Source organism: Nannospalax galili, unplaced genomic scaffold (assembly GCF_000622305.1).
Source record: "Nannospalax galili isolate Female #2095 unplaced genomic scaffold, S.galili_v1.0 scaffold384, whole genome shotgun sequence".
NCBI classification, from domain to species: Eukaryota; Metazoa; Chordata; class Mammalia; order Rodentia; family Spalacidae; genus Nannospalax; species Nannospalax galili.
The window spans coordinates 3,007,952-3,032,324 of record NW_008352648.1 but is presented as its reverse complement, the minus strand read 5'-3'; the positions used below and the strand labels follow the sequence as shown (position 1 = coordinate 3,032,324).

Below are 24,373 nucleotides of genomic sequence, written 5' to 3'. Positions count from 1 at the left end.
TTAGCTTCTTAATTGCTGTATATTCCAAGGGACAATCAACAAGGCTTACAAGAACAGTTAAGACTATTAAAAAAAAAAAAATCAAGAGCTCAAGAGGGTTTATTAAAGAATTAAAATGTTGGATTTCAAGATGGCTTAGTGAGGCACTTGCTGCTATGATTCCTGGACCCACATGGCAGAAGAGCTCTGAGTCCTGCCAAGTTGTTCTGACTTCCACCCGTGCACATCCCCCCACCCCAGCCCCACAGAGAGTGATAAAAAAAGAACAAAGATGAGAATCATATTTAATTCATCATGTCTTTACTTTCATTTTTAAAATTTTTTATTTTTGTGTGTGTGTCCTTAGTTTCATTTCTGTTGCTGTGATAAAATATCCTGACCAAATGTAACTTAGGGGAGGAAATTGGCTTACAGTCCATCATCTCAGGAAAGGCAAGGCAAGAACTCAAGTAACTAGTCACACCACCTCCATAGTCTTGAGCAGGGTGAAGAAAATGCCCTATGCGGTCTCAGCTAGCTTTCTTCAGTTATACAGGCCAGGAATGGTACTGTACATATTAAGGAAGGATCTTCTCCAACAATTAACAGTCAAGACACCCCGTTCCTAAAACAGCCACAGGCCAACCTGATCTAGATAATTCCAAGATCCTCTTGGAAGATCTTGGTGAGTCTAGGTTGTGTCAAGTTGACATTTTAAAATTAACCAAACACAAGCTGGGCATGGTGATGTACACTTTTAATCCCAGCACTTGGGAGGTAGAGGCAGGCAGATCTCTGAGAGATCAAGGTTAGCCTGGTCTACATATCAAGTTTGAGGCCAGCAGGCCAGTCAGGGCTATAGGGAGACCCTGTCCCCTCCCTCCACCCCCCACCCCCCCAAAAACCCAAAACCCAAAAAACCTAACCAAGCACACACAGACAGGAGGGAGGGGGCATGTGGGTGTGGTATGCTTCTTCTATCTCTCTCCACCATATTCCTTTAAAAGAGGGTATCTCACTGAACCAGAAACTCACCACTTTGGCTACACCTGTGTCCATCCCCAAAACTGAGGCTACAGTCAAGTGTGCTATGTCTGGCTTTTTATGTGGGTGCTGGAGATTCAAACTTGATATTTATACTTATATAGCAAGTGCTCTTACCCACTAAACCATCTCCCCAGCCTGCATTCATCATGTTTCAAGTGGTAATAGTATGACATTAGAATGATGATTGTGTGATTAGAATGGGTATAACTACTAAATTAGAAATGATTACTTTGCGATAGGAGACATCATGTTGTCACTGTATTATAACACATATATACTACACATACAAATAGGGACAAGAAGCCACTGATGTATTTATTTACTTCTTGTTTTTGCTTTGTTTTGTGGCTAGAGGGTCTCAGCTGGCTGGCCTCCAACTCTGAGATCTATCTGCTTCTGCCTGAGTGCTGGGATTAAAGGTGTATGGCACTGTACCTGGCATGTTCACTTCTTTAAATCAAAGACTCCATCATATATTGTGTCACTAAGAACAAAGATCAAAACTACAAAGGTACTTGTGTGTATGTGTCTGTTAAGTGTTTGTGTGTATGCAGGTATGTATGAACATGGAAGAGAGGCAGATGTTGACTGTCTTCTTCATTTGCTTTCTACTTTATTTTTGAGACAGTGTCTCTCACTGAACCTGGAGCTCACCATTCAGGTAGACTGGTACATCAGCAAGCCTGAGGGAACATTCAGTCTCTGCCTCCTCAGCACTGGGATTATAGATATGCACTGTTGTACCTGGATTTTTGCATAGATTTTAGGGATCTGAACTCAGGTTCTTATTTTTGTGCATCAAACACTTCACTGACCCATCTCCCTGGGTCAAAAATACTTGACAAAATATGTTCAAAGAGAAACAAAACTATTGGCAAAATCCTATCAGATGGCACAATTTGACATTACATATGTTATACAGTAGGAAGAATAATTACTACAGATGTGCATTCTCTTAAGTATTTATAACTGCATTCAACCACTAGTGCACAGATTAAGAATCAACTCCACATATTCATGTGTAACATGTAAATAAACATAGGCAACTTTTTAGTTTGATTATCAATGGAAACATACAGTTGAAAAGGGATTTTCTTTGACCCAAGAACCTTTTGAGCCTTGACTTACAAAGGTGTACTCGTATTAGTATGAGCAGAGCACTAAACAGGCAGCAAAGGAAGTAGCCTACTATCTAAAAACAAATTTACAGGTGGCTTCATTTATAGACAACAGCTGGCATCTGACAATAACACACCCTATTGAGTCAGTGTTAAAACACAACATGGGAAATTGTGACTATAATTCAAATTGCAGCCCTTGAACAGGTTTCTTAGCATATAATAACAAGAAATAAGAAATAGACTGTTTATCTTTTCAATAGCAAAGCAGCTAACAAAACCATTCAAATGAAAGATTTTTTTTTTCTGTTTTTCTGAGATAGGCTCTTTCCGAGGCTGTTCTTTTTGAGACAGGGTCTCCCTGAGGCCCTAGCTGGCCTGGAACTCACTGCGTAGACCGGGCTGGCCTCAAACTCACAGAGATCCACTTGCCTCTGCCCCCAGAATGCTGGGATTAAATGCATGAGCCACCATGCCCAGCTCCATTTCTACAATTTTAAGTGTCTTATCTTTATAACATATACAACAGTGAATAACTTAAAATGATCATTTGAAATAATGTAATTCTCATGGATAAAATAAAGACCAAATCATAAAATAAATGAATTAACCAAAGAGTTTGACTTATCCCAACAGGATCTAGAAATGGTCTTTCTTTAGTGTAGAATGAAGTCAATGTTTCATTTTGTTTTTTTAAATTAAAAACCACATTCAAGGGGGCTGGAGAGATGGCTCAGCAGTTAAAAACACTTACTGTTCTTGTAGAGGACCCAGGTTTGAATCTCAGCACCCACATGGCAGCTAACAACCATTTCTAACTCTAGTTCCAAGGGATATGACATCCTCTTCTGACCTCCCTGGCCAATGCACAACATGGGTGCACATACGCACATGCAGGCAATACACTCATTCATAAAATTATTTTCTCTCTCTCTTGCTTCACTCAATCTGAGCTTTTAGTAACAATCTGAGCTTTTAGTAACAATTGTTGCAATAATCATTCATTTGAATATCTACAATACCTAATAGAATCACAATATACCTGCTGTCCTAACAGCAGGTGTAGCTGTAACTTACCTAATTAAGACTGAAGAGCAAATGGGTTAAAAAAAAAGTGAACTATAAAACCTTATCTTTGGCTTTGTGAATCAGGTATCAATATGGTGAAAGATGCAACAATAACTGCTTTTCCTGATGCTTACATTATTTTAAAATATTGTCTTTACCTTACAAAGATAGCACTTTAGGTTATTTTTTTCCCTCCTTTAGTTTATCATTTTATTATTATTGTTTTTAATTTTTTTTATGTGTATGCATGTATTGCCTGCATGTAGGTAAGTGCACCTGTGTTGTGCAATGCCTGTGGGAGGACAGAAGAGGCTGTTGGATCCCCTGGAACTGAAGTTACAGACAGTTGTTAGCTGCCATGTGGGTGCTGGGATTCGAACCTGGGTTTTCTGCAAGAACAGTCAGTGTTCTTAACCCCTGAGCCATCTCTACAGCCCCAGACTATTTGTTTTTAAAGAGCTTCTCACTATGTAGCTCAGGCCTGTCTTAACTTTCTATGTAGGCCAGGGTAACCTTGAACACTAAACCCCTCTTGCCTCATTCTCTCAAATGCTGGGATTACAGGAGTGAACTACTCAGTTTGGTTATTCTTTTTGTGTGTGTGTGTGTGTTTTTTTTAATGGAATCACTGTTATGCATGAAAACTCATCACGTGAGCAGGGCACCACTGTGCAGGCCTTTAATCCCAGCGCTTGGGAGGCAGAGGCAGACAGATTTCTGTGAGTTCAAGGCCAGCTAGGGATACAGGGAAACCCTGTCTCAAAAAGACCCCCCCCCCCCACCCCGCCAAAAGAAAATTCATCATGCAGTCCACAAATTTCAAATGTTTGAGAAGATTACTTTCTTCACTGTAATACTTTCCTTTTACACAAACCTTTTCTTCGTATGCATCCTGTGTTAGTAAAACAAATAGACACTGTATATGGCCATACTCTTTTCCAGCATTAGAAAAGCATATTATCTACAGTTGTATTACCTTGTTTAAAAAAACATCAGTCTGGCTGGATGTGGTGGCCCACGCCTTTAATCCCAGCACTCTAAAGGCAAAGGCAGATGGACCTCTGTGAGTTCAAGGTTAGCAGGGTCTAAATAGTGAGTTCTAGGCCAGCCAGGGTTACATACTGAGACACTGTCTTAATCTCTCCAACCCCTCCAAAACAAAACAAGAGTCTCATATCAGTATTACACCACCTATCAAAAACAATGTATTTAATAATTTCTAATTCTCTCCATGACACTTACTCTCCTCCAAAGTCATGCTTTCCTTTCGACTGTCCCAGAAACCAAGTTGTGTTCCTATAGCTCTTGGCTATATGTAAGGGTAATATTAAAGATGTTTAACAATAGCATAGTATAAATACCAAACAAGGACAGCAGCTCAGAAGCATGGCTGTAAATGAACAAGTGTACTAAATGTTAGCCTTAATTACAGTTTCTTTTAAGTAGTTAATATTTTTTTCCATGCTACCCCCATTTTCAGAGACCTTTAGTTATTCTCTGCCCAGCAATTCCCAGAAAACTGAACAGTTTTCCTGAAAGGTAACCAACCATATTAAGTTGGATTCCCAAGATGAACTTAACTTTCTATCTTATTAAATCTTTAATTTCAAGCTGGGGATCTAGCTCAGTACCTAACATGACAGAGAACCTAAGATCAGTGCTTAGCAAAAACAAAAACAAACTTTAATTTTCCTACTTTTATTTCTTAACAGAAGAACTAAAGAACAGTAGAACATACTCTATTACTGTCTTTTAAACCAACTACATTCAGAGAATGATGCTCTGTAAGCCCACCTATTTTTTTTTTTTTTTTTTTAACATGTATGCCTGTGCAACCGTCAGGTATAATCCTCAGAAACTCCCTGTCTTTTGACGAGGTCTCTTATTGCCCTGGAGCTCACCAATTAGGATAGAATGGTTGGCCCTAGGGATCCTGTCTCTGCTTCCCCAGCACTGTGATTATAAATGAGTGCTATCCTGCCAACATTTTTTGGTGAGTTCTGGGGATTAAACTCAAGTCCTCATACTTACAAGGCAAGTACTTTATCGACTGAGCTAATTAGCTTCAGCCCTAAGTTGGCTTTTTTTTTTTTTTTTTTTTTGGTCTTTTTGAGACAGGGTCTCCCTGTAGCCCCAGCTGTCCTGGAACTCACTATGTAGACCAGGCTGGCCTTGAACTCAGAGATCCACCTGCCTCTGCCTCCTGAGGGCTGGGATTAAAGGTGTGCACCACCACGCCCGGCCCTAAGTCAGCTTTTTATTACAGCTTTATTATTTGGTTATTATCTGTAAAGTTAGTAATGTAAGCCCTTTTTCCTCTCAAATAAAAAGTCAACATGCCAGGCATGGTGGCCCACGCCTGTGGTCCCAGCACTTGGGAGGCAGAGGCAGGTGGATTTCTTTGAGTTCAAAGCCACCCTGAGTTTTAGACCAGTTGAGCCTATGGGGAAATCTTGCTTCAAAAAGATTAAAAAAAAAAAAAAAAAAAAAAAAATCAATATACAGATAAATGGGTAAATTTAGGGCTTTCTTTCTCTCCCCCCACCCTACCCTCTCTTTCTTTGAGATTCGCCTGCCTCTCCCTCCATACTGGAATTAAAGATGTGCACCACCACGCCCAGTTAAATTTGGGGGATTTTTAAAGAATTTTATAAAATGCTAGCAAAACAAGTATTTGACATTTAGAGAGGAAAAATATATTCATAAAAAACCAAAGGTATGAGTCATCTAAAAATAAGTCTGAGAGCTGGATTATACCTGTGATCCCAGCACTTGGGAGAATAAGGCAGGAAGATTGTGATTTAGAGGCTAGCCTGGGCTACACAATGTATTCCATGTCAGCCTGGGGCTACAAAGACCTTGTCTCACACCACTCTCCATCCTTCCAAATAAAAATAGCTTGAAATCACAGAGTTACATATAATAACAGTAAATATATTTAAGAATAACAGTGTTGTTCTTAAAGATATCCTTACCCAACTTTGGAAAAACTATCAAGTATTCAGCATTGCACTGAGGACATGCCACTCTGGCTGTACTGTTTCCTCTTTGTTTTTCATCCACCCATCGTTGTAGACAAGCTTGGTGAACCCATTTAGTAGATCCTCTGCACCTGCATGGTCTCACCCATTCAGCTGTTCTATCATCTTCATCAGTGGCAAAACACACCCAGCAACTTCTGTAAATAGAGAAAAAGTTTATCTTCAGGATTCCAGTCTCCTTTACACTGAAGTTCTTAGCTAATGGGATGAACCTGTGATATTTAGAACCTCTGTCCTACATTGAAAGAACAGAGCCAAAGCCACCAATATAGTCCCACAGAACATTTCTTCTTTTATGTCTTGCTTCATCTCTCCTTTCATTACAGAATCTATTTTCTAAACTTTGTTTTAAAGTAATTGCTTCCATCTCTGTAGTAATTCTTAACTCTAACTAGTGAGCCAGAGTACAGAAACAACCTTCAATAGTTTTAAAACCTAGTAATTCTTTGCAGCACCACGATTTGTGAGGCAGAGGAATAAGATTTATTTTCTCCCACATCTCAACACCAATCTCTTATAACAATATAAGAAGAAAAGATATAACATTTTTGTTTGTTTGTTTTTTCTTTTTGAGACAGGGTCTGCAGCCCCAGCTGACCTGGAACTCATTATGTAGATCAGGTTGGCCTAGATCTCATAGAGATCCACCTGCCTCTGCCTCCAGAGTGCTTGGGATTAAAGGCATGTGCCACCATGCTTGGCTTTGTTTTTCTTGAGACTAGGTCTCACATGACCTAGGCTGGCCTTGAATTCCTCCTCAAGCATCCCAAATGCTAATACAGGCATGCCTCATCCTGCCTGACTAGATAGTAATAATTTTAAATACAAAGAAGTTGGGTATACTAGCTCACTCTAATATTGCCAGCTGTCAGGAGGCAAAGGAAGGTGAACCTTGAGTTCAAGCCCAGTCTGAAGACCATTTTAGAAACCAAGAGTCAAGGTATGTTATAGCTCATTGGACATGGTCCTGGGTTCAATCAACACCATTGGGGAGGGGGAAGGGAAAAGCACAAAGTTATAAGGATAAGATAAATAGCTTTAGGGCAGAGATTTGATAAACTTGGGTCTAGATATTTCCACTATAATAGCTATGATTACTTCTTTTTTAAATGGAATCCAATATTTATTATATTTCAAATCTGTAAGTGTTATAAGATGCTTATTTTTTAAAAAATCTACTAAGGGGCTAGGGAGATGGCTCAGCCATTAAGGGGACCTGAGTTCGATTCCCAGCACCCTCCAGGGGCAGCTCCCAACTGCTTTTAACTCCAGCTCCAGGGGGAGAGGTGTCCACAGGCACCTGCACCTCACATGTACAGACCCTCCTCCCCACATACACATAGTTAAAAATGAATCTTAAATTCTGAGTGGTTAATTTAAAAACATTTTTTCCAGTTGGGCACAGTGGCACATCTGTGTAGTTTTAGCAACTTGAGAAGCTGAGGCAAACTCGAGAAGACGGAGACCAGCCTGCAGTATAGCAGAACCCAGTCTCTAAAAGTAACAGTACTACCACCACCCTAAACATTTTTCTTTTAAGGGCATTTCATGAAGTCTAATTTTTCTTCAATTCCCAATTCCTTTTTTTCTTCTTCTCACCACACTTTTTTTTTTGGATTCAGGGTCTCGTGTAGTTTGGACTGGCCTCATGTAGCTGAGGATGATCTTGAATTTCTGAACCTCCTGCCTCCATGACGCTCAGGCTGGGAAAGAACCCACAGCTTTGTGCATACTAGGCAAGCACTCTACCAACTTACATCCCCAGCCCTCCACACAAGTCTTGATATTGATTCAATTCACTGAGAAGCCCCTTCTCCTCCATTAAAGTTTGTGTAAATGGAAACAATTCCTAATTACAGCTGGTTACTTATTGTGTTTTCACTCAACTGGATAACTGGTTTCTTTCTATAACAACTACCTTACTATATACAGTGAGAAAAATTGACTATATGGTCAGAGACTACAAATGGATGACTTTCTAGTCCTTGGGGAACATCAACAAATTAAGTATGTGTCCAAGCAAAAAAAAAAATTCAATTCAAACATGGAAAAAGTTAGCTGAATCCATGGCAACAATATCCAAAATTAAAACTTTAGTCAGCTTTCAAATGTAGTCAAATATCACAGTATTCAGGTAGATTTAGGAGGTAGGTAATCTTGGTTTAGTGCTCTGACTCATTTCACCTAAGCTGTGTAGGTTCTCAAACTGCCTCAATGCTTATTAAAAATGCCTTGTATTTTTTTCTTTTAAAAATTTAACTTTGGGGGCACACACCTTTAATCCCAGGGAGGCAGAGGCAGGCAGATCTGAGTTTGAGGCCAGCCTGGTCTACATAGCAAAATCCAGGCCAGCTGGGGCTACAGGGAGACTCTGTCTCAAAAAGACAAAAAAAAAAAAAAAAAATTTTTTTTTTTTTTTTTTACTGTGGGAGCTGGGCATGGTGGCACAGCCTTTAGTCCCAGCACTTGGGATCTCTGTGAGATTGAGGCCAGCTTGGTCTACATAGTGACCAGGCCAGTCAGGGATTCACAGTGAGACCTTGCCTCAACACTCCCACCCCCAATTTTTTTAACAATTGGTCAGCAAGATGGCTCAGTGGGCAAAGGTGCTTGTTTCCAAACCGTAGTTTGGTATCTGGGTGTCACATGGTAGGATGGGAGAACCCACTCCTGAAGGTTGTCCTCTGACCTCCACACATCAGGTAGCAGTCATGTTCTCCCTGCCCCGAAATGAATAAATAAGATATTTTTAAACTGGGCAGCTTTTCCTCCTAGGAGCCCTTACCTACACTTGGGTGTGACTTACTCTCTGCTCTTCTTGAGAAGTCCACACCCATATTCTGGACCTCTTTCCTCTTAATCCTCATGCTTAAATCTGTTCATATACATACACATATACATACATACACACACACACACACACACGTGTGTGTGTGTGTGTGTATGTATGTCTTTTTGAGCCAAGGTCTCCCTGTAGCCCGAGCTGGCCTAGAACTCACTATGTAGACCAGGCTGGCCTTGAACTCAAGAGATCCGCTGCCTCTGCCTCCTGAGTGCTGGGACTATGGGACTAAAGGGGTGCACCACTGTGTCCCGCCCTGTTAAAATATTAACAAAATCTCCAACTCCGCTTTGTTAAAAAAAAAAAATTACCATAGTAAAGTATCTAGAATGTAAAACTTAACTGCTTTCACTATTTTTACATCAACAATTCAATGACATTAAACATGTTCACATTATTGTGGAGTCCCTAAGGCTGCCCAGGGAATGACTAAAATTTCTGCTTAAAATTTCAATTTCTAAATATATTAACACATAGGTTAACTGAGCTATTGTTAGTATAAATATATTTCAACACAACAGATGTTATATTTGTCTGTCAAACTGGATAGAGACTATCTAGAACTTCCGAGGTCTTCTTAAGTTCCTTTCAAAATGTTTTTCTGGGAGTTAATAGCTAACATGTGGGTGCTGGGAATAGAATTCAGGTCCCCTGTAAGAGCAGCCAGTACTGTTCTTAACCGCTGAGCCTTTTCTCCAGCCCCTCTTTTTTTTTTATCTTGACAGAACACATAAATAGTTAAGTAAGGCTACATACACCAGAATAAATAATCAGTATTAAGGGATAGGGATGCAGCTCAGTTGGAATAGGCCTTATCTAGGTTCGATTCCCCAGCACTGTGTAAGACGGGTGTGGTGGAGGCAGGAATAGTCTGTACAGTCACATTCCTCATCAACTGTTAAGTATGGCTTTCCTTTCCCCCAGTACTTTATAAGGAAAAATGTTATATGCTTTCTCAAAAAATTATGGAAGAGGGGGCAGAAAGCACCAGAAGATGAGGAACACTATGAAATTTGGTCATCTGGACAGGACCTGTTTTACTCATGAACCCACAATAGGCTGCACAAGACCTACACAAGATGGAGCCCATCAACACTCCCTCATGGGTAAAGGAGGGACTCATAAAACCCCATCCCTCTCTGAAGAACTACTGGCAATAATGGTTGCTGGAGGGCAGAGAGTAATCTTCAGTGGTGTAGCCACTTATAATGTCCCACCCACGCTATGCAAGCAGTTCTAATTAAATTTCGTAGGTCACTAAAATAACAAGACATAAAATGAGGGAGACTTGTTTTAGGAAGAAGGGTGAGTTCATCAGGAGTGGAAGGGCGATGAGACAGAATAACTGGAGGGGAAAATGACCAAAATACATTATATGTTCCAGTAAAGGCTGCCAGAATTCCCAAGTTTCTATAAATGCTTCCCCGGCACTCACTGGCTTCTTTTATGGAAATCACTAAAGAATGTACAAGAGGCTAGAACAGTGTATAGACATAAGAATTTCAAGCCAGGTGTGGTGGCACACGCCTTTAGTCCCAGCACTTGGGGGGCAGAGGCAGGCGGATCTCTGTGAGTTCAAGGCCAGCCTGGTCTACATAGTGAGTTCCAGGCCAGCTGGGGCTACAGGCGAGACCCTGTCTCAAAAAGACCAAAAATAATTTTCTGTAAAAGTCACCACATAAAAGTGGAATGTCATCAGTACAAATAAGTAACTACAAAATACCAGAATAGAGTCTCATTTAACTGAATTGCTGTGGCAGGTGGTCTCTCTGGGTGTATCTCAATATGTCACACCTAGTAAGTTTAAGTAATAATGAAAGGAAAACCTGGCAAATGATCAGACTTCTTAGACAATTGAGGAAATTGACAAATTTATTAGTTTAACAAATAGTGATTTCTTTTTGAGTTCCAAGCCTTGTCCTAGGATTTAAGATAACAATGACCCTTTCCTGCTAGAGCTTATAAAGAGTGTGTGTGTGTGTGTGTGTGTAATATGGAGGGGTGGTACATGCCTGTAATCCCAACTACTCTAGAGACTGAGGTGATAAGATTTTCAGTTCCTAGCTGGCCTGGACAATATAAAAACACACAAATTTAGTTTGAAAAACAAGGGGCAGGAAGTTTCTTTCCCCAAAACAGCAGTCAATGTACACCTGATACAAGGGATGGATGTTACCAGTCAGTCCAAATGAAAATCAGTGACATAACTCCTATCAACTTAAAATGTCTCAAAATTCTAAGGTACAAAGTAAGTATCTGTCACTCTGGGAGGAGGCTACTCTTGGGTGACTTACAGCCTTTTTAAGGCCCACGCAAAAAGCGTTTAATTGACTATAATCTCGGCCCTTCATTTAACAACTTAGAAAGTTGGATCTTCAACTGGCTACAAAGCATACCACCTGCTGAACCCGCGTGGTGGGTTCTATCTATTCAGAGCTGTAACAGCAAGCACAAATATGAATTATCTCGTACAATTAGTTGCAACAGGAAGCAAGAAACCAGCCAGCAGAAATGTGAATTTGTCTCTAAAAGCTCATGGTGGAACCCACTGACTAGAATTTGAACAGCAGGGGGCGGGGCAGTCGACTTCTCAAAGAATTTTAATGGTTGGAGGACCCCCTCCCCCCAAATGGACAACTGGCCCCAGTATAAGCTAAAAGTTTCAACGAACTCAAGAATCGTCACGTGTGCAAGCTGTTCAATGTTGCTTGCATGTGGCTGTTTTCCATAACCTCTATCCTGGTGTGACCTTAAGGTTCCCTGGCGGATACTCTGACCTTACAGTTTGGGGGTGGGGATGGCATGGGGGTTGGGAGGAGAAATGAAATCAATCTACCAGACTTTCAAAAAGAATGCTTACGCTTGCATTTTTTTTTTCTTTTTTGGAAAGCAGCTTCAAATTGTGAGGGCTCCTTCCCCAGAAAGAGAATCCGCTTCTTCCCAGAGACCTCGCTACCCAACTCTTTACGACATGGTTGGGGGAGGAGGTGAGAAAAAGAAACTTATTCTACGGGGTAACACAAGAACCTCCTCTCCAGAAACTGCGTTCGGGCGAAAACAGTCGCCACTCCTTAAACTAAGTTTCTAGGTCTAGGGTCCAGGCCGCCCCCTCTCCACCCCCAGGGCCAACTCCACGCTCGGTGCCCCTCTCGGTCCCCGGGCCGTGGAACTCTGGGCGGACGCCGGGCTCGGCACCCCGCGAGCCTCGAGGCCAACATGGGGCAGGGCCAGGCCTGAGGACGGCGGTTCCCGGCCGCCCGTACCTGTCCAGCATCTGTTGAAGGGCTTGGTCCGGCATCTTCCGCGAAGCCGGCGCACTCAGGAGACCCCAGCACTCCGGTCCGAGGCCGGGCCCACGGACAATAGCACTGAGAGGCGCTGACTAGGCCTTAGCCCCGCGCCGGCCGCGGACCCGCCACTCGGCCTCCCGGCGCGGTTCCGCGAGGCCGGCGGCGGCGCTGTGCGACCAGCGGGCGTCCGGAGGAGGCGGTGGGCAGCGAGGAGGAGGAGCCTGTGGCGTGGAGGCGGCGGTGGTACCTCAGGTTCCTGCCGCTCAGCCCGGGGTTCCGGTCCATGGACCGCCGGGGCGCCGAGCTACGGCCAGCGGAGGAGCTACCTCTGTGAGGTAAGAGTCACCGCCTCCGTGCGCGCCGGGGTCACGACGCAGGGTCCGCTCAGAGCAGCCTGGGAGATGTAGTCCTCGGACCGTCCCCGCTAGAAGCTGCACAGCCCGCCGGGACCGCCGCCGCGCCTGCCGCTGCTCGGCCGGTGCCCTCCGGTTCCCTCTTCCAGGGGGAAGAAATGTCCTTCGGGCGGCTTTCCGGGAAGCTGCAGGATGTGCCGTTCCGCTGTCAGTAGCAACAAGGTCAGCGCCCCCTCGCCGAGGCTCTTGCCCTCAGCCCTTGCCCTCAGGTGGGGCAGAGCCAGGTGCGGGGAGGGACCGAAGGGCCAGTTTCGAGAAGGTCAAGGACCCACCCGGGGCGCTGGCGGAGGGGAGCCTCGGCTCCCGGCTCTCGCGCATCAGAGTCCTTGTCGGGGGAGTTACACAACCCGGGAGTGATCCGATGCTTCGGTGCGGGCGGGTTCCGGAGGGGCCGGGGGAGCGGCTGCCCTCCCGTGACCGTTTGCACCCGCGCCTCGGGGTGTGTGTGGACGTGGGGGACGGGACGATGACCCTCCTCAGCAGGAACCTTCGGGGGGCTTCGCGGAGTCTCCGGGGGAATAGGCTCGCGAGTAAACAGCCCCTGCGTACTCAGCTGTGGGTTGTCAGGGAGGGTCGTTCCACTTTCTGCGTCTGGCTACGGTTGACCCTTTCTAGTCTCCGCGGTTGACCCTTTCTAGTCTCCGCGGAGCCGCTAAGCAGGTGGATGAGGGGAATGAGGGCAGAAGGGAGAGGTCCCAAGTCCCTCCTCCAGCCTCCCTGATACTGTTGGCGGGAGGAAAGAGCTGTTGACTTAAACAGATGCGTAGTCTAGACGACCTGTGGCGTTGTTTAGTGCTGGGATTGGTGGGATATTTGCTAGTTTTCCATTGGTTGTGCCTAATTTTGGTCACAAAATGTGTTGCTACAAAATGCTTTTTCTTTAAAGAAAAATGAGGATTTTTTTTTTTTTTTTTTTTTTTTTTTTACCCTGAAAAATAAACACGGCCTTTAATCCCCCCATTTTGAAAACAGGAGAGGGGGGGTTCGCGGCGCTGGGAGCCTGTGATTAAAAAAAATAGGATTTTTTTTTTTTTTTTTTTTTTTTTGAGCCTGGAATAGTAACTCAGGCCTGTAATCCCAGCATTTGGAAAGCTGAGAGAGGAGGATTGCCGCGAGTTCGAAGTCAGCCTGGGCTGCATAGGGAATTACAGAGTATTACAAGCTGAGACTGTTTAAAAAAAAAAAAGAAAGAAAGAAAGAAAAAGGAGCTAAGGAAGCAAGGAAAGAGAGAAGAAAGAGAGACTGAGAAAGAAAGAAAAAGAGAAGAAAGAGACCGAGAGAAAGAAAAAGAGAAGAAAGAAAGAGACCGAGAGAAAGACAAAAAAGAAAGTACGAAAAAGAAAGAAAAAAGCAAGCTAGCGTGCTCGTCGGGTGTCTTGGCACACGCCTTAATCCCAGCGCTCAGGAGGCAGAGGCAGGTGGATCTCTGCGAGTTAGGGGCCAGCCAGGGCTACATAGTGAGACTCTGGCTTAGAAAACCACTCCCCCACCAGCCCTGCCCCCCCCCCAAAAAAAGAAATTTCAGTTTGGTAGTCCAAACACATAATCCTAGCACTTGAGAGGTGGAGGCAGGAGAATCAGGAATCATCCTTTGCTACATAAATCTTGATTTCTAAACCAGCCTAAACTACAAGAGACTTTGTCTTGAATCCAGCCTGGATTACAGAGTGGGACTGTCTCAAAACAACAGTGAAAGCACCTTTGCTTTTGGTTTTTCTGAGGCAAGGACTGTATGTTTAATGTGAGCTTGACTGGAGATACTCTGAGCCTCCCTAGTGCTGGCATTACAGGTGTGGCCCACCACACCCAGTTTGAAAATGTGTTTCCAAAATTCTTGTTTAGGGGTCTGGAGAGATGGCTCAGCAGTTAAGAGCACTAGTTGCTCTTGCAGAGTACTGACTGAGGTTTGGTTCCCAGCACCCGTATGGTGGCTAACAGCCATCCATAGCTCCAGTTCCAGGGGATCTAACGTTCTTTTCTGGCCTCTATACATTAAATGCAGGTTGTGCGCTTTTATACATGTAGGTAAAATACTCATATAAAATAAAAATAAAAATTTAAAAATTGTGAACATAGATTTCTACAGTCAACTCTTACATGTTCAAATCCATTTTTTTTGTCCTCTAAACATCTTTGAACTAGTACGCCCCCAGGATAAATAAATTAACAAATGCCTATAAGTTTATCTGACCTCTAATTTCTGAAATATACCTTTTATTTTTATTATTTATTTATTTCTGAGACAGGACCTCACTTTGTGTCCCCAGCTGCCTGAAACTTGCTATTTCACATGGATACTGGGTATCTGAATTCAGGTCCTCATGCTTGCATTGCAAGCACTTTACCCTCTGGAGCCATTTCCTCAGCTCAGACTTTAGGGTATTATAATTAATGCCCTTTTTATGAAATTAGAAATAGACCTACCCTATGGAAGGAAGATGAGTAATTTAAACAGGATCTCTATTATTTTATTTATTTATTTATTTATTTTGGTCTTTTTGAGACAGGGTCTCCCTGTAGCTCCAGCTGACCTGGGGCTGACCTGGAACTTGGTAGCGGACCAGGCTGGCCTTGAACTCACAGAGATCTGCCTGCCTCTGCCTCCTAAATGCTGGGATTAAAGGTGTGCACCACCAGTCCTGGTAGTCTATAAAAGAGACAGAAAAAAAATTGTGCATGTACATGACTATAGACAAATTTTTTTTTGCCCTGTGACTATAGAAATTAGCAGAAATTAATTTACTGAAAATATGAAAAGATTTCTCCAGCCTTAGAGGACAGCCTTAGAGGACAGAACAAGAATCAATAATTGTATATTTACCCTCAAGCATTATAAACTATTTTAATATTCTATAATTTAGAAATACTCGGTTATGAACTGTTGTAAATATGTCCAGAAATTTAAAATAATGTGTGATTTAATGTTCTTCCATCCCACTTGTTTTGAAGTACCTTTCTAAAAGAGTCAGCTGGATGTGATAGCACACTCCTTTAGGCCTAGCACTCAAGCAGATCAAGATCAACCTGGTCACATAGTCAGTTCCAGGCCAGCTGGGGCTACAGGGAGACGCTGTCTAAAAACAAGTAAACAAACAAAAAACAAAACAAAACAAAAAAACACCCCAGAGAAGTAGTATTATAGTATTATATTTTGAGACAGGGTCTTCCTGTACCCCCAGCTGGCCTGGAACTTCCTATGTAGACCAGGCTGACCTCAAACTCACAAAGATCTGCCTGCCTCTGCCTCCCAAGTCCTGGGATTAAAGGCGTGAGCCACCATGCCAGGCATGCATTATAATACATTAAGATACCATCCAAAGAGCTGTCAATTGCTGGATGCAAGCCTTCTATCCCAGCACTCCAGAAGTAGAGGCAGGTGGATCTCTGTGAGATCCCAGCCACTCTGTTCTACATACCAAGTTCCAGGCCAGCTGGAGCTACAGAGACACTGTATCTAAAAAAAAGGAAAGAAAGAAATTCCTTGCATATTAGCACCGTTGATGGTTATGTATTCACTATGTGCATATATTTTAAAAACCAAAATGGGCCTGGAGAGATCAGCTGTCTGAAACTCCAGTTCCAGGGGATCCAGTGCCCTCTTCAGGCCTCTGTGGACATTGCATGCACATGGTACACTCATCTACATGCAGGCAAAACACTCATACACATAAAATGAAAATAATAAAGTATAAAAAATAAAAGGGCCTGGAGAGATGGCTCAGTGGTTAAGAACACTGTTCTTGCAGAGGACCCAGGTTTGAATCCCAGCACCCACATGGCAACTAACAACTGTCTGTAACTCCAGTTCTAGGAGATCTGACAGCCTCTTCTGTCCTTGGGCATTGCACAACATGGGTGCACTTACCCACATGCAGACAATACACGCATACACATAAAATAAAAATAAAAAATAAAAGAATAAAAGTAAAAACAAAACATTTTCACTTACTATTGACTATTACACAGCAAAAATGTCCATTTTATTAGATTTTCACATTTGGATATGCATATTTCTAAATTTTTATATGATGAAATAGGTATACTGCACACCTCTGCATCTAAAGTATACTAGCTAGGCACAGTAGTGACCCATCTAGCCCCCTTTGACTAAGGAGGCTTGAAGCAGGACTTCGATTTCCAGACCTGCGTGGGCTACATGGCAAGGCCCTGTCTCAAAAAACCAAATCAGACTGGGTTTGGTGGCTCATGCCTTTAATCCCAGCACTTGGGAGTCAGAGGCAGGTGGATCTCTGTGACTTTGAGGCCAGCCTGGTCTACATAGGCCAGCTAGGGCTACAGAGGGACCCTATCTCAAAAAGACCAAACAAAAAACAAATCAATAATAAAGGCAAATAGCCCAACCTGAAAATCGACAAAAGATATGAATAGATATTTCTCTAATGATGCCTGCATTGTAAATAAATGAAAAAATGTTTATTTTTCATTAGCCTGTATATCTATGGATAAGTTTTTTTTTTTTTTTAATCTGAAATTCTTAGAACCCTTAGGATCTAGGGGGTTTTGTTTGTGTTTGTTTCTGATCCTGGGTACTGAGCCCAACTCATCTACTTTCTCAAGCACTTAGGCTTTTTAAAAAATGGCTTTAAGCCAGGCATGGTTGGACAGGCTCATAATCCCACCAGAGGCAGAAGCAGAGGCAGGTGGATCTCTGTGAGTTCCAGGCCAGCTGAGGCTACAAGGTTTATTTTTATTTTATACACATGAATGTTTTGCCTACATTTATGTATGTGTATTGCGTGCATGCCTGGTTTCTGAGGAGGCCAGAAGAGGGTGCTGGATTCCTTGGAATTAGAGTTACAGCAGGTTAAAGTTGCCATGTGGGTGCTGGGAACTGAACCTGGGCCCTCTTCAAGAACAGCAAGTACTCTTAACCACTGAGCCATCTCTCTAGCCCCTAGGCTTTATTTCAGTGTTTACATTTGCTTGTATTTTAGTTTTTTCCTTCCTGGAGAAGCTCTGGACTCTAAATTGACTAATAGCTGTTTGTAGTTCTTGGAACTTGACTTTGAAGTTTGTTATTTCCACAAACTTCTGTTATCTTAGGCTTGCACAGATGTTAAGAGTGGACCCCAGTCACAATGGCGGATAGATCTATTGGAAGGGATGAAGATGACAATGAACGTGAAATAGGAAGTGCTACAAATAGACATACACTGAACTGTCGTGAAGAAAAAGTGAAAACCAACTATGAGTTTAGAAGAACACAAACTGGAGCCATGTGAGTGACCCAGAACTCAAACAAATAGAGGATGATTTGCTGAAAAATGAAGCAATCATTTGAGAATGTTTCAAAAGCAAGTATTAATCATTTTATGTGGACTGGCAAGATTTCTCAGTAGGTAAAGATGCTTGCTGCCAAGCCTGATGACCTGAGTTTGATCTTCAGAACTCACATGGTGGAAAGATAGAACCAACTTCTGGGAGTTGTCTGCTCTCCACAAGGGTGCTGTGGCATGCTTGTACCACCTCATAAATAAATAAATAAATAAATAAATAAATAAATTAGCTTGTACCACCTCCCAAATAAATAAGTAAATAAATAAATAAATAAATATAAATAAATGAATAAATAAAAACAGCTTGTACAACCTCCCAAATAAATAAGTAAATAAATAAATAAATAAATAAATAAATAAATAAATAAATTTTTTAAATGCCAAAAAAGTTTTGAAGGACCAAGTTTGAGAGTTCATACTTTTTGATTTTTTTTTTAAATTCTTTCTTTTGATGCCAGGGCCTCAGGCATGTCAGGCAGACATTCTATCACTGAGCTGTATCTTCAGGCTCCCACTTGTTTAAGACAGAATTTCAAGTAGCCCGGGCTGACCTTGAACTTTTATCTATTTATTTATCTTTATATATGTAGTTAAGAGTGACCTTAAAGCCAGGTGTGGTGGTGCATGCCTTTAATCCCAGTACTTGGGAGACAGAGGCAGGCTGATCTCTGTGAGTTCAAGGCCAGCTTGGTCTACATAGTGGTTTCCAGGCCAGCTGGGGCAACAGGGAGACCCTGTCTCAAAAAGACCAAAAAAAAAAAAAAAAAAAAAAAAAAAAGTGACCTTAAACTTGTGATTCCCCTGCCTCTTGGCTTCCCAAGTGCTGAGATTACAGATGTGTGCCCACACACCTAATTCATTTGATTCTGGGGATTGAACCTTGAGCTTTGTGCATGCTTACTCTACCAACTGAGCTACATCCTCAGCCCATATTTCCTAATTTTATTTTATTTTAGATTTTAAAAATGTACATCTTATCTGGTTGTGGTGGCACATGCCTTTAATCTCAGCACTTGGGAGGCAGAGGCAGGCGGAGCTCAGTGAGCTCTAGGCCAGCTTGATCTACATAGTGAGTTCCAGGCCACCTAGGGCTACAGTGAGACCCTGTCTCAAAAAGGACCCCCCCAATTGTACATTTTATTTATTTTGTGTATGGGGGTGGGTTGCTTTAGCACCACACACCAGTGAAAGTCAGAGGACAATCTGAAGGAGTTGGTTCTCTCCTTCAACCACATGGGTCCCAGAGATTGAACTCAGGTTGTCATACTTGACAGGGGCCTTTACCTGCTGAGTCAACTCTCAGGTGCTCCTTTCCTAGTTTTAGATTGTACTAAAAAGCTACAATGGTCAAGATCGAATAGTAGTGGCATAAAAGTAGATATTAGTAGATCAGTGGACAGGAGAGAGTCCAGAAATAAATCCTGGCATTTATGATCGTCATTTTATTTTGGGCAAGGATCTGAAGATAATCTAATGGGGGAATGCATAATGTTTCCAACACAGCTAGATACCCACATGTAGTTGAATTACCTACAGCATGAACAAAAATTGGATCAAAGATAGAAATGTAAGAACTAAAACTATAATGCTCTTAGAAGAAAATATAGCCAGGTATAGTACCACATACTTTTAGTCCAAGCACTCAGGAGGCAGAGAAAGGCCCATCTCTGGGAGTTTAAGGCCAGCCTTATCTATATAGTGAGTTCCAGGCTAGTCAGGACTACATAGCAAGACCCTCTCTCAGGAAACAAAACATAAGGATAAATGTACAGGACCTGGGATTGGACTCTTTTCTTGCATATGACAACAGTGAAAGTATCAGAAGGAAGAGTAAATTAAATTGAATCAAGATGAATAGATTTTGTGCTGGAAAGGAGGTGTTTTCCTCAGGTTTTGTTTTTGTTGTTGTTGTTGTTACTATGATGCACTCCCTAGAGAGTCTAGATGTGGTGACCCCTAGCCAGAATCTCATCAGCTGGGAGGTTAGAGGCTAGAGGATCAAGTATTAGAAGGTCACTCTCAGCTACATAGTAAGTTTCTGGCCTCTAAGGGTGCCTGCACATATGTGGCATACACATATACAAATAAATAAATAAATAAATAAAACTAAAACTTAAAAGAAGTAAAAATTTATATTTTGGCTCATGTTTTGTGAAGTTTCAGTTTGCTAGCTTCATTTTTTTCTGGGCCTGTGATGAGGCACAGCATCCTGGTGAAGTGGCAATGTAGAGCAGCAGAGGTACTCACCTAATGAAAGTCAGGAAAGAGGTACCCAGCAGAGACACCCCCCTCAGCACTGCCCGCCCCAGGCCTGCAGTGACCTACTTCCTCCAGCCAGGCCCCATCTCCTTAATAGCCCATTCAGTGTGAACCCATCAGTGAGTAACCCATTAGTGAAGTTAATACCCTCATGATCCAATCACCTCAGTGATTACATCTACCAGCTGGGGACCAGCCCCTCAATTCATGAGCCTTTTTAGGGACACATCATACACACACTATAAGAGGAAGATAACTTCAGGAAAAACAGGCTAGAGAGATGGCTCAGTGGTTAAGAGCACTTACTGCTCTATCAGAAGACCTGGATTCGATTACCAGCACCCATGTGGTGGCTAATACCCATCTTTGACTCCAGTTCAAGGGGATCCGATGTCCTCTTCTGGCCTCCACAGGCACTAGGCACACATGTGGTATTCTTACATGTATGCAGGCAAAATACTCATACATTTAAACAAAAAAATCTTTGGGCTGGTGAGACGGCTCAGCAGTTAAGACAACTGGGTGCTCTTGAAAAAGACCCAGTTTCGAATCCAGGCACCCAGATGATAGCTAACAGCCATTCAAAACTCCAGTTCTAGGGAATCTGATGTCCTCTTCTGGCCTTTGTGGGCATTGCACAACACTGGTGCACTTAACAATACAAGCAGGCATAATACTCATACACATAAAATTAAAAAAGGAAGTACTTACTTTGATACCACATATAAAAAAGCTGGATGCAATGATGCCCAATGGTAATCCCAGCACTCTTGTGACGGTGAGGTGGGAGGCTGAGACAGGCAAATAGTCTTTAAGCTCCCAGGCCAGCTGGCTTTGACTACATAGTGCAGAGGAAACAAGAAGAAAGCCTGTCTTAGAAACTAAGTAGGAGAAGATAATGGACCCTCAAAAGTTGACTTCTGACTTCCATACACTGTAGCATGGTCATGCATTCAGGTTCTCTGTATCCCTCTCTCCCCCCCCCTCTTTCTCCAATCATAAGTAAATTTTTTGAAAAAGAAAACAACCATGGCAGGGCACAGGGCACACCTTTAATCCAAATACCTGGGAATTAGAGGCTGGAGGATCAGGAATTCAAGGTTATTTATTCTCAGCTACATAGCTGAGTTTGAGGTCAGCCTAGGCTATATAAGACTCAAACTACAAAAAATTAGAAAGATGGTTGGGATATAGTTCAGTAGGGTATGCTAGTGCTTATGCAACATATGTAAGTCCCCAGTATCACAAACTACAATAGCAACAAGAAGTAAAAAGAAAAGAAAAGGGGGAAAAAAACAAAAGAAGAAAGGCCATCTCACAGAACAGGAGAAATGTTTTGGAAATCTTAATTGTCATGTGCCAGGTCCCAGTGAGGATCCTGTCTCATAAAAAAGGTGGATGGCTCCTGAGAAATAATACCCAGGGATGATGTCTGGTTTCCACATACACATGCATATGCCTGTACACGCACATATGTACTCATACACACATGTGCATCTAAACATGAATATGCACATTAAAAAACAACAAAAACAGCTTGCCCAGAGTGCCTCCACTGCTCCCGGCTAGAAGGGAGGGGTAGAACAGCCCTTGGCAGGCCCAGGAGAGAGAGAGAGAGAGAGAGAGAGAGAGACACACACACACACACACTAACACACTAGGGCGCCAGCAAAACAACAACAACAACAAAACACAAAAACCCCAGAGCAGGTTACTTTAGCCTCTGTTTTTATCTGTGAAATGGAGATAATGAAGATCTTCTCACCTGTGTGAATTTTTGATCATAAAAATGCTATGTACCTAAAACGGCAGGTACTGTGAGTTCAGTAATTTTTTTTTTCTTCTTTTTGGGGTCTTGCTACGTTGTCCAGGCTAGTCTCAAATTCTTGGGCTCTACCTGCATTAGTTTTCTAGTACTCGGGAATACAGGACACACCACTGCTGTATTGTCTTTTCAGAAGATTAGTTTATTGAGTACATGGCAAGACTGCAGTGGGCTGGGCAGTAGCCAGAGCACTGCCTACAGCCCTGCATATTTTTTCTTATTACTTAGGACCAAGCAGCTCCTAAGGCATAGGCAGCTGCCTATGTTTAGGCAATCAGATATAGATACATTTTGTTTTTTAGAACTTTGTTTTTTGTTTTAAATTTTATGTGTATGAGTGCTTTGCCTGCATGTATGTAAGTGAACCACATGCATGCAATACCCTCAGAGGTCAGAAAAGGGTGTTAGGTGCCTTGGAACTGGAGTTACAGATGGTTGTTAGTTACCTATTGTGGGTGCTGGGAACTGAATATGGGTCTTTGTGAGAGCAGCCAGTGTAACCCCTGAGCCATCTCTCCAACCCTCATTTTTAATTTTTACTCTTTTTTTTTTGAGAAAGGATCTCATATAGTCCAGGTTTACCTCAAATTCAAGCCAAGGCTGGCCTTGAATTCCTGCTTCCTCTGTGTCAACCTCCTGTGTATTATAGGCATGTACAAGCATGCCAGTAACAGTTATTATGGAATTTTATAATTCCATGCCCTATCCACACATCACTTGTTACAATATAATGTAGATCCTTTTCTAATTGTGATGATGTCATTTTCCATTAGCATTTTGACAGGTGGACTGATTTATTTTTTTCTAGAAGTGGTGTGGTATCAGCTCAGGTATCCTCTCTTGCGATAGTTGCCACATATATTTATTTCTCAGCTTCTTTATAGAGTCAAGTGTGGTAGCACATGCCTGTAATCCTAGAGCTAGGGAGGCTGAGGCAGGAGGCTTGTGCGTTTACTAGCTTGGCTTATACAGGGAGATCCTGTCTCAAACAAACCAAAAAGGGAAAACCCCCTCTAGATTATGGTTTATTTGAAGACAAAGATAGTCTACTTTAAATTGAACCACCAGGTGAGATGTAGTATAAGTAATTTTTTAAAGTATACTAATTGCCTGGTGTGGTGGCACATGCCTTTAATTCTAGCACTCAGGAGGTAAAAGGCAGGGGCATTTCTGTGAGTTTGAGGCCAGCCTGGTCTACATAGTGAGTTCCAGGCCAGTCAGGGCTACATAGTGAGACCTGTCTCAGACAACAACAAAACCAAAAGTAAACTCAAGAAGTAATGAGTTGAGAGAATTGAATTATCCTCTTCTTGATCTACCCCTTCCTCCATGCTGGAGACTAAATCTGGGACCTCTCTTCATGCTAGGGAAATGCTACCACTGAGCTGACCCTAGTCCCAGATCAACTATGTAGTAATTGTGTTTTGCCAAATTTCTGAGCCTAAGCCTGAGCTTCCCACATTGAGAATTGTTGGGGTCCCAGAAGTCATCTTCAGTGCTGCCATGCATTCAAATATTCCTATTGTGGGAATTTGGAAAAAATTGCCCCTCAGGCCAACGCAGCTCTAGGGTGAGGTTTGTGAGCTTGGTGAGAAGAGCATGGGCTAAGTATCAGTTTCTGCTTCTCTCTTTCTGGTGCCTGTGAATTACACAGTCTGTGAAAGTAAAGAGCAGGTCTGTTGTACTATTTACTGCACAGGCTACTAACATCAAGTCAGATAATAAAATGAAGGAGTTTGGGGAAACCTAGTTCTCTCTGTGAGGTAAGGCACTGATATTACACAGACACTACTTGGTTTCAACTGAGAGGATCCAAGGTCTACCTGGACAGACACACTGACCTTGACCTTTTGGTTGTGATGTTCCTTGTGACTCAGCAGACCTTGTAGGAACCTGTTAATTGCCGAGTGCTAAAGCAGGGATCATAGCAAAGAAATGGCTCTTTCATTACCTCAAGCCTGGACTAGCCTTGTTCTCTGGACCTAGTAAGACTTAAAATCAGTTTTTGGTTTTTTTTCTTTTGTTTTGTTTTTTTTTGGTCTTTTTGAGACAGAGTCTCCCTGTAGCCCCAGCTGTCCTGAAACTCACTATGTAGACCAGGCAGGCCTTGAACTCACAGAGATCTGCCTGCCTCTGCCTCCCAAGTGCTGGGATTAAAGGCATGTGCCACCGTGCCTGGCCTTGTTTTGTTTTT

At 42.5% G+C, this 24,373-nt stretch overlaps 2 protein-coding genes across 10 annotated transcripts in view; one reads left to right on the top strand and one right to left on the bottom strand.

Annotated features, from left to right (window-relative positions):
• March5 (membrane associated ring-CH-type finger 5) overlaps positions 1-12,726 on the bottom strand; it is a 32,375-nt gene extending 19,649 nt beyond the window's left edge. The window contains exons 1-2 of the mRNA XM_008849605.1: positions 12,359-12,726; positions 6,188-6,390 (exon numbers count right to left, since the gene is read on the bottom strand). Coding sequence (XP_008847827.1) covers positions 6,188-6,390; positions 12,359-12,393 — 238 coding nt within the window. The 5' untranslated portion in view covers positions 12,394-12,726. The remainder of the gene's footprint in view (positions 1-6,187; positions 6,391-12,358) is intronic.
• Cpeb3 (cytoplasmic polyadenylation element binding protein 3) overlaps positions 12,670-24,373 on the top strand; it is a 213,935-nt gene continuing 202,231 nt past the window's right edge. For 5 of the 9 annotated variants that reach the window (XM_008849613.3, XM_008849612.3, XM_008849607.3 and 2 more), the window contains exons 1-2: positions 12,719-12,960; positions 17,863-18,037. In XM_008849613.3, coding sequence (XP_008847835.1) covers positions 18,007-18,037 — 31 coding nt within the window. In that variant the 5' untranslated portion in view covers positions 12,719-12,960; positions 17,863-18,006. Of the gene's footprint in view, positions 12,961-17,862; positions 18,038-24,373 lie in introns of all 9 variants that reach the window. The other 4 variants (XM_008849616.3, XM_008849615.3, XM_008849608.3 and 1 more) reach the window with 2 other exon arrangements.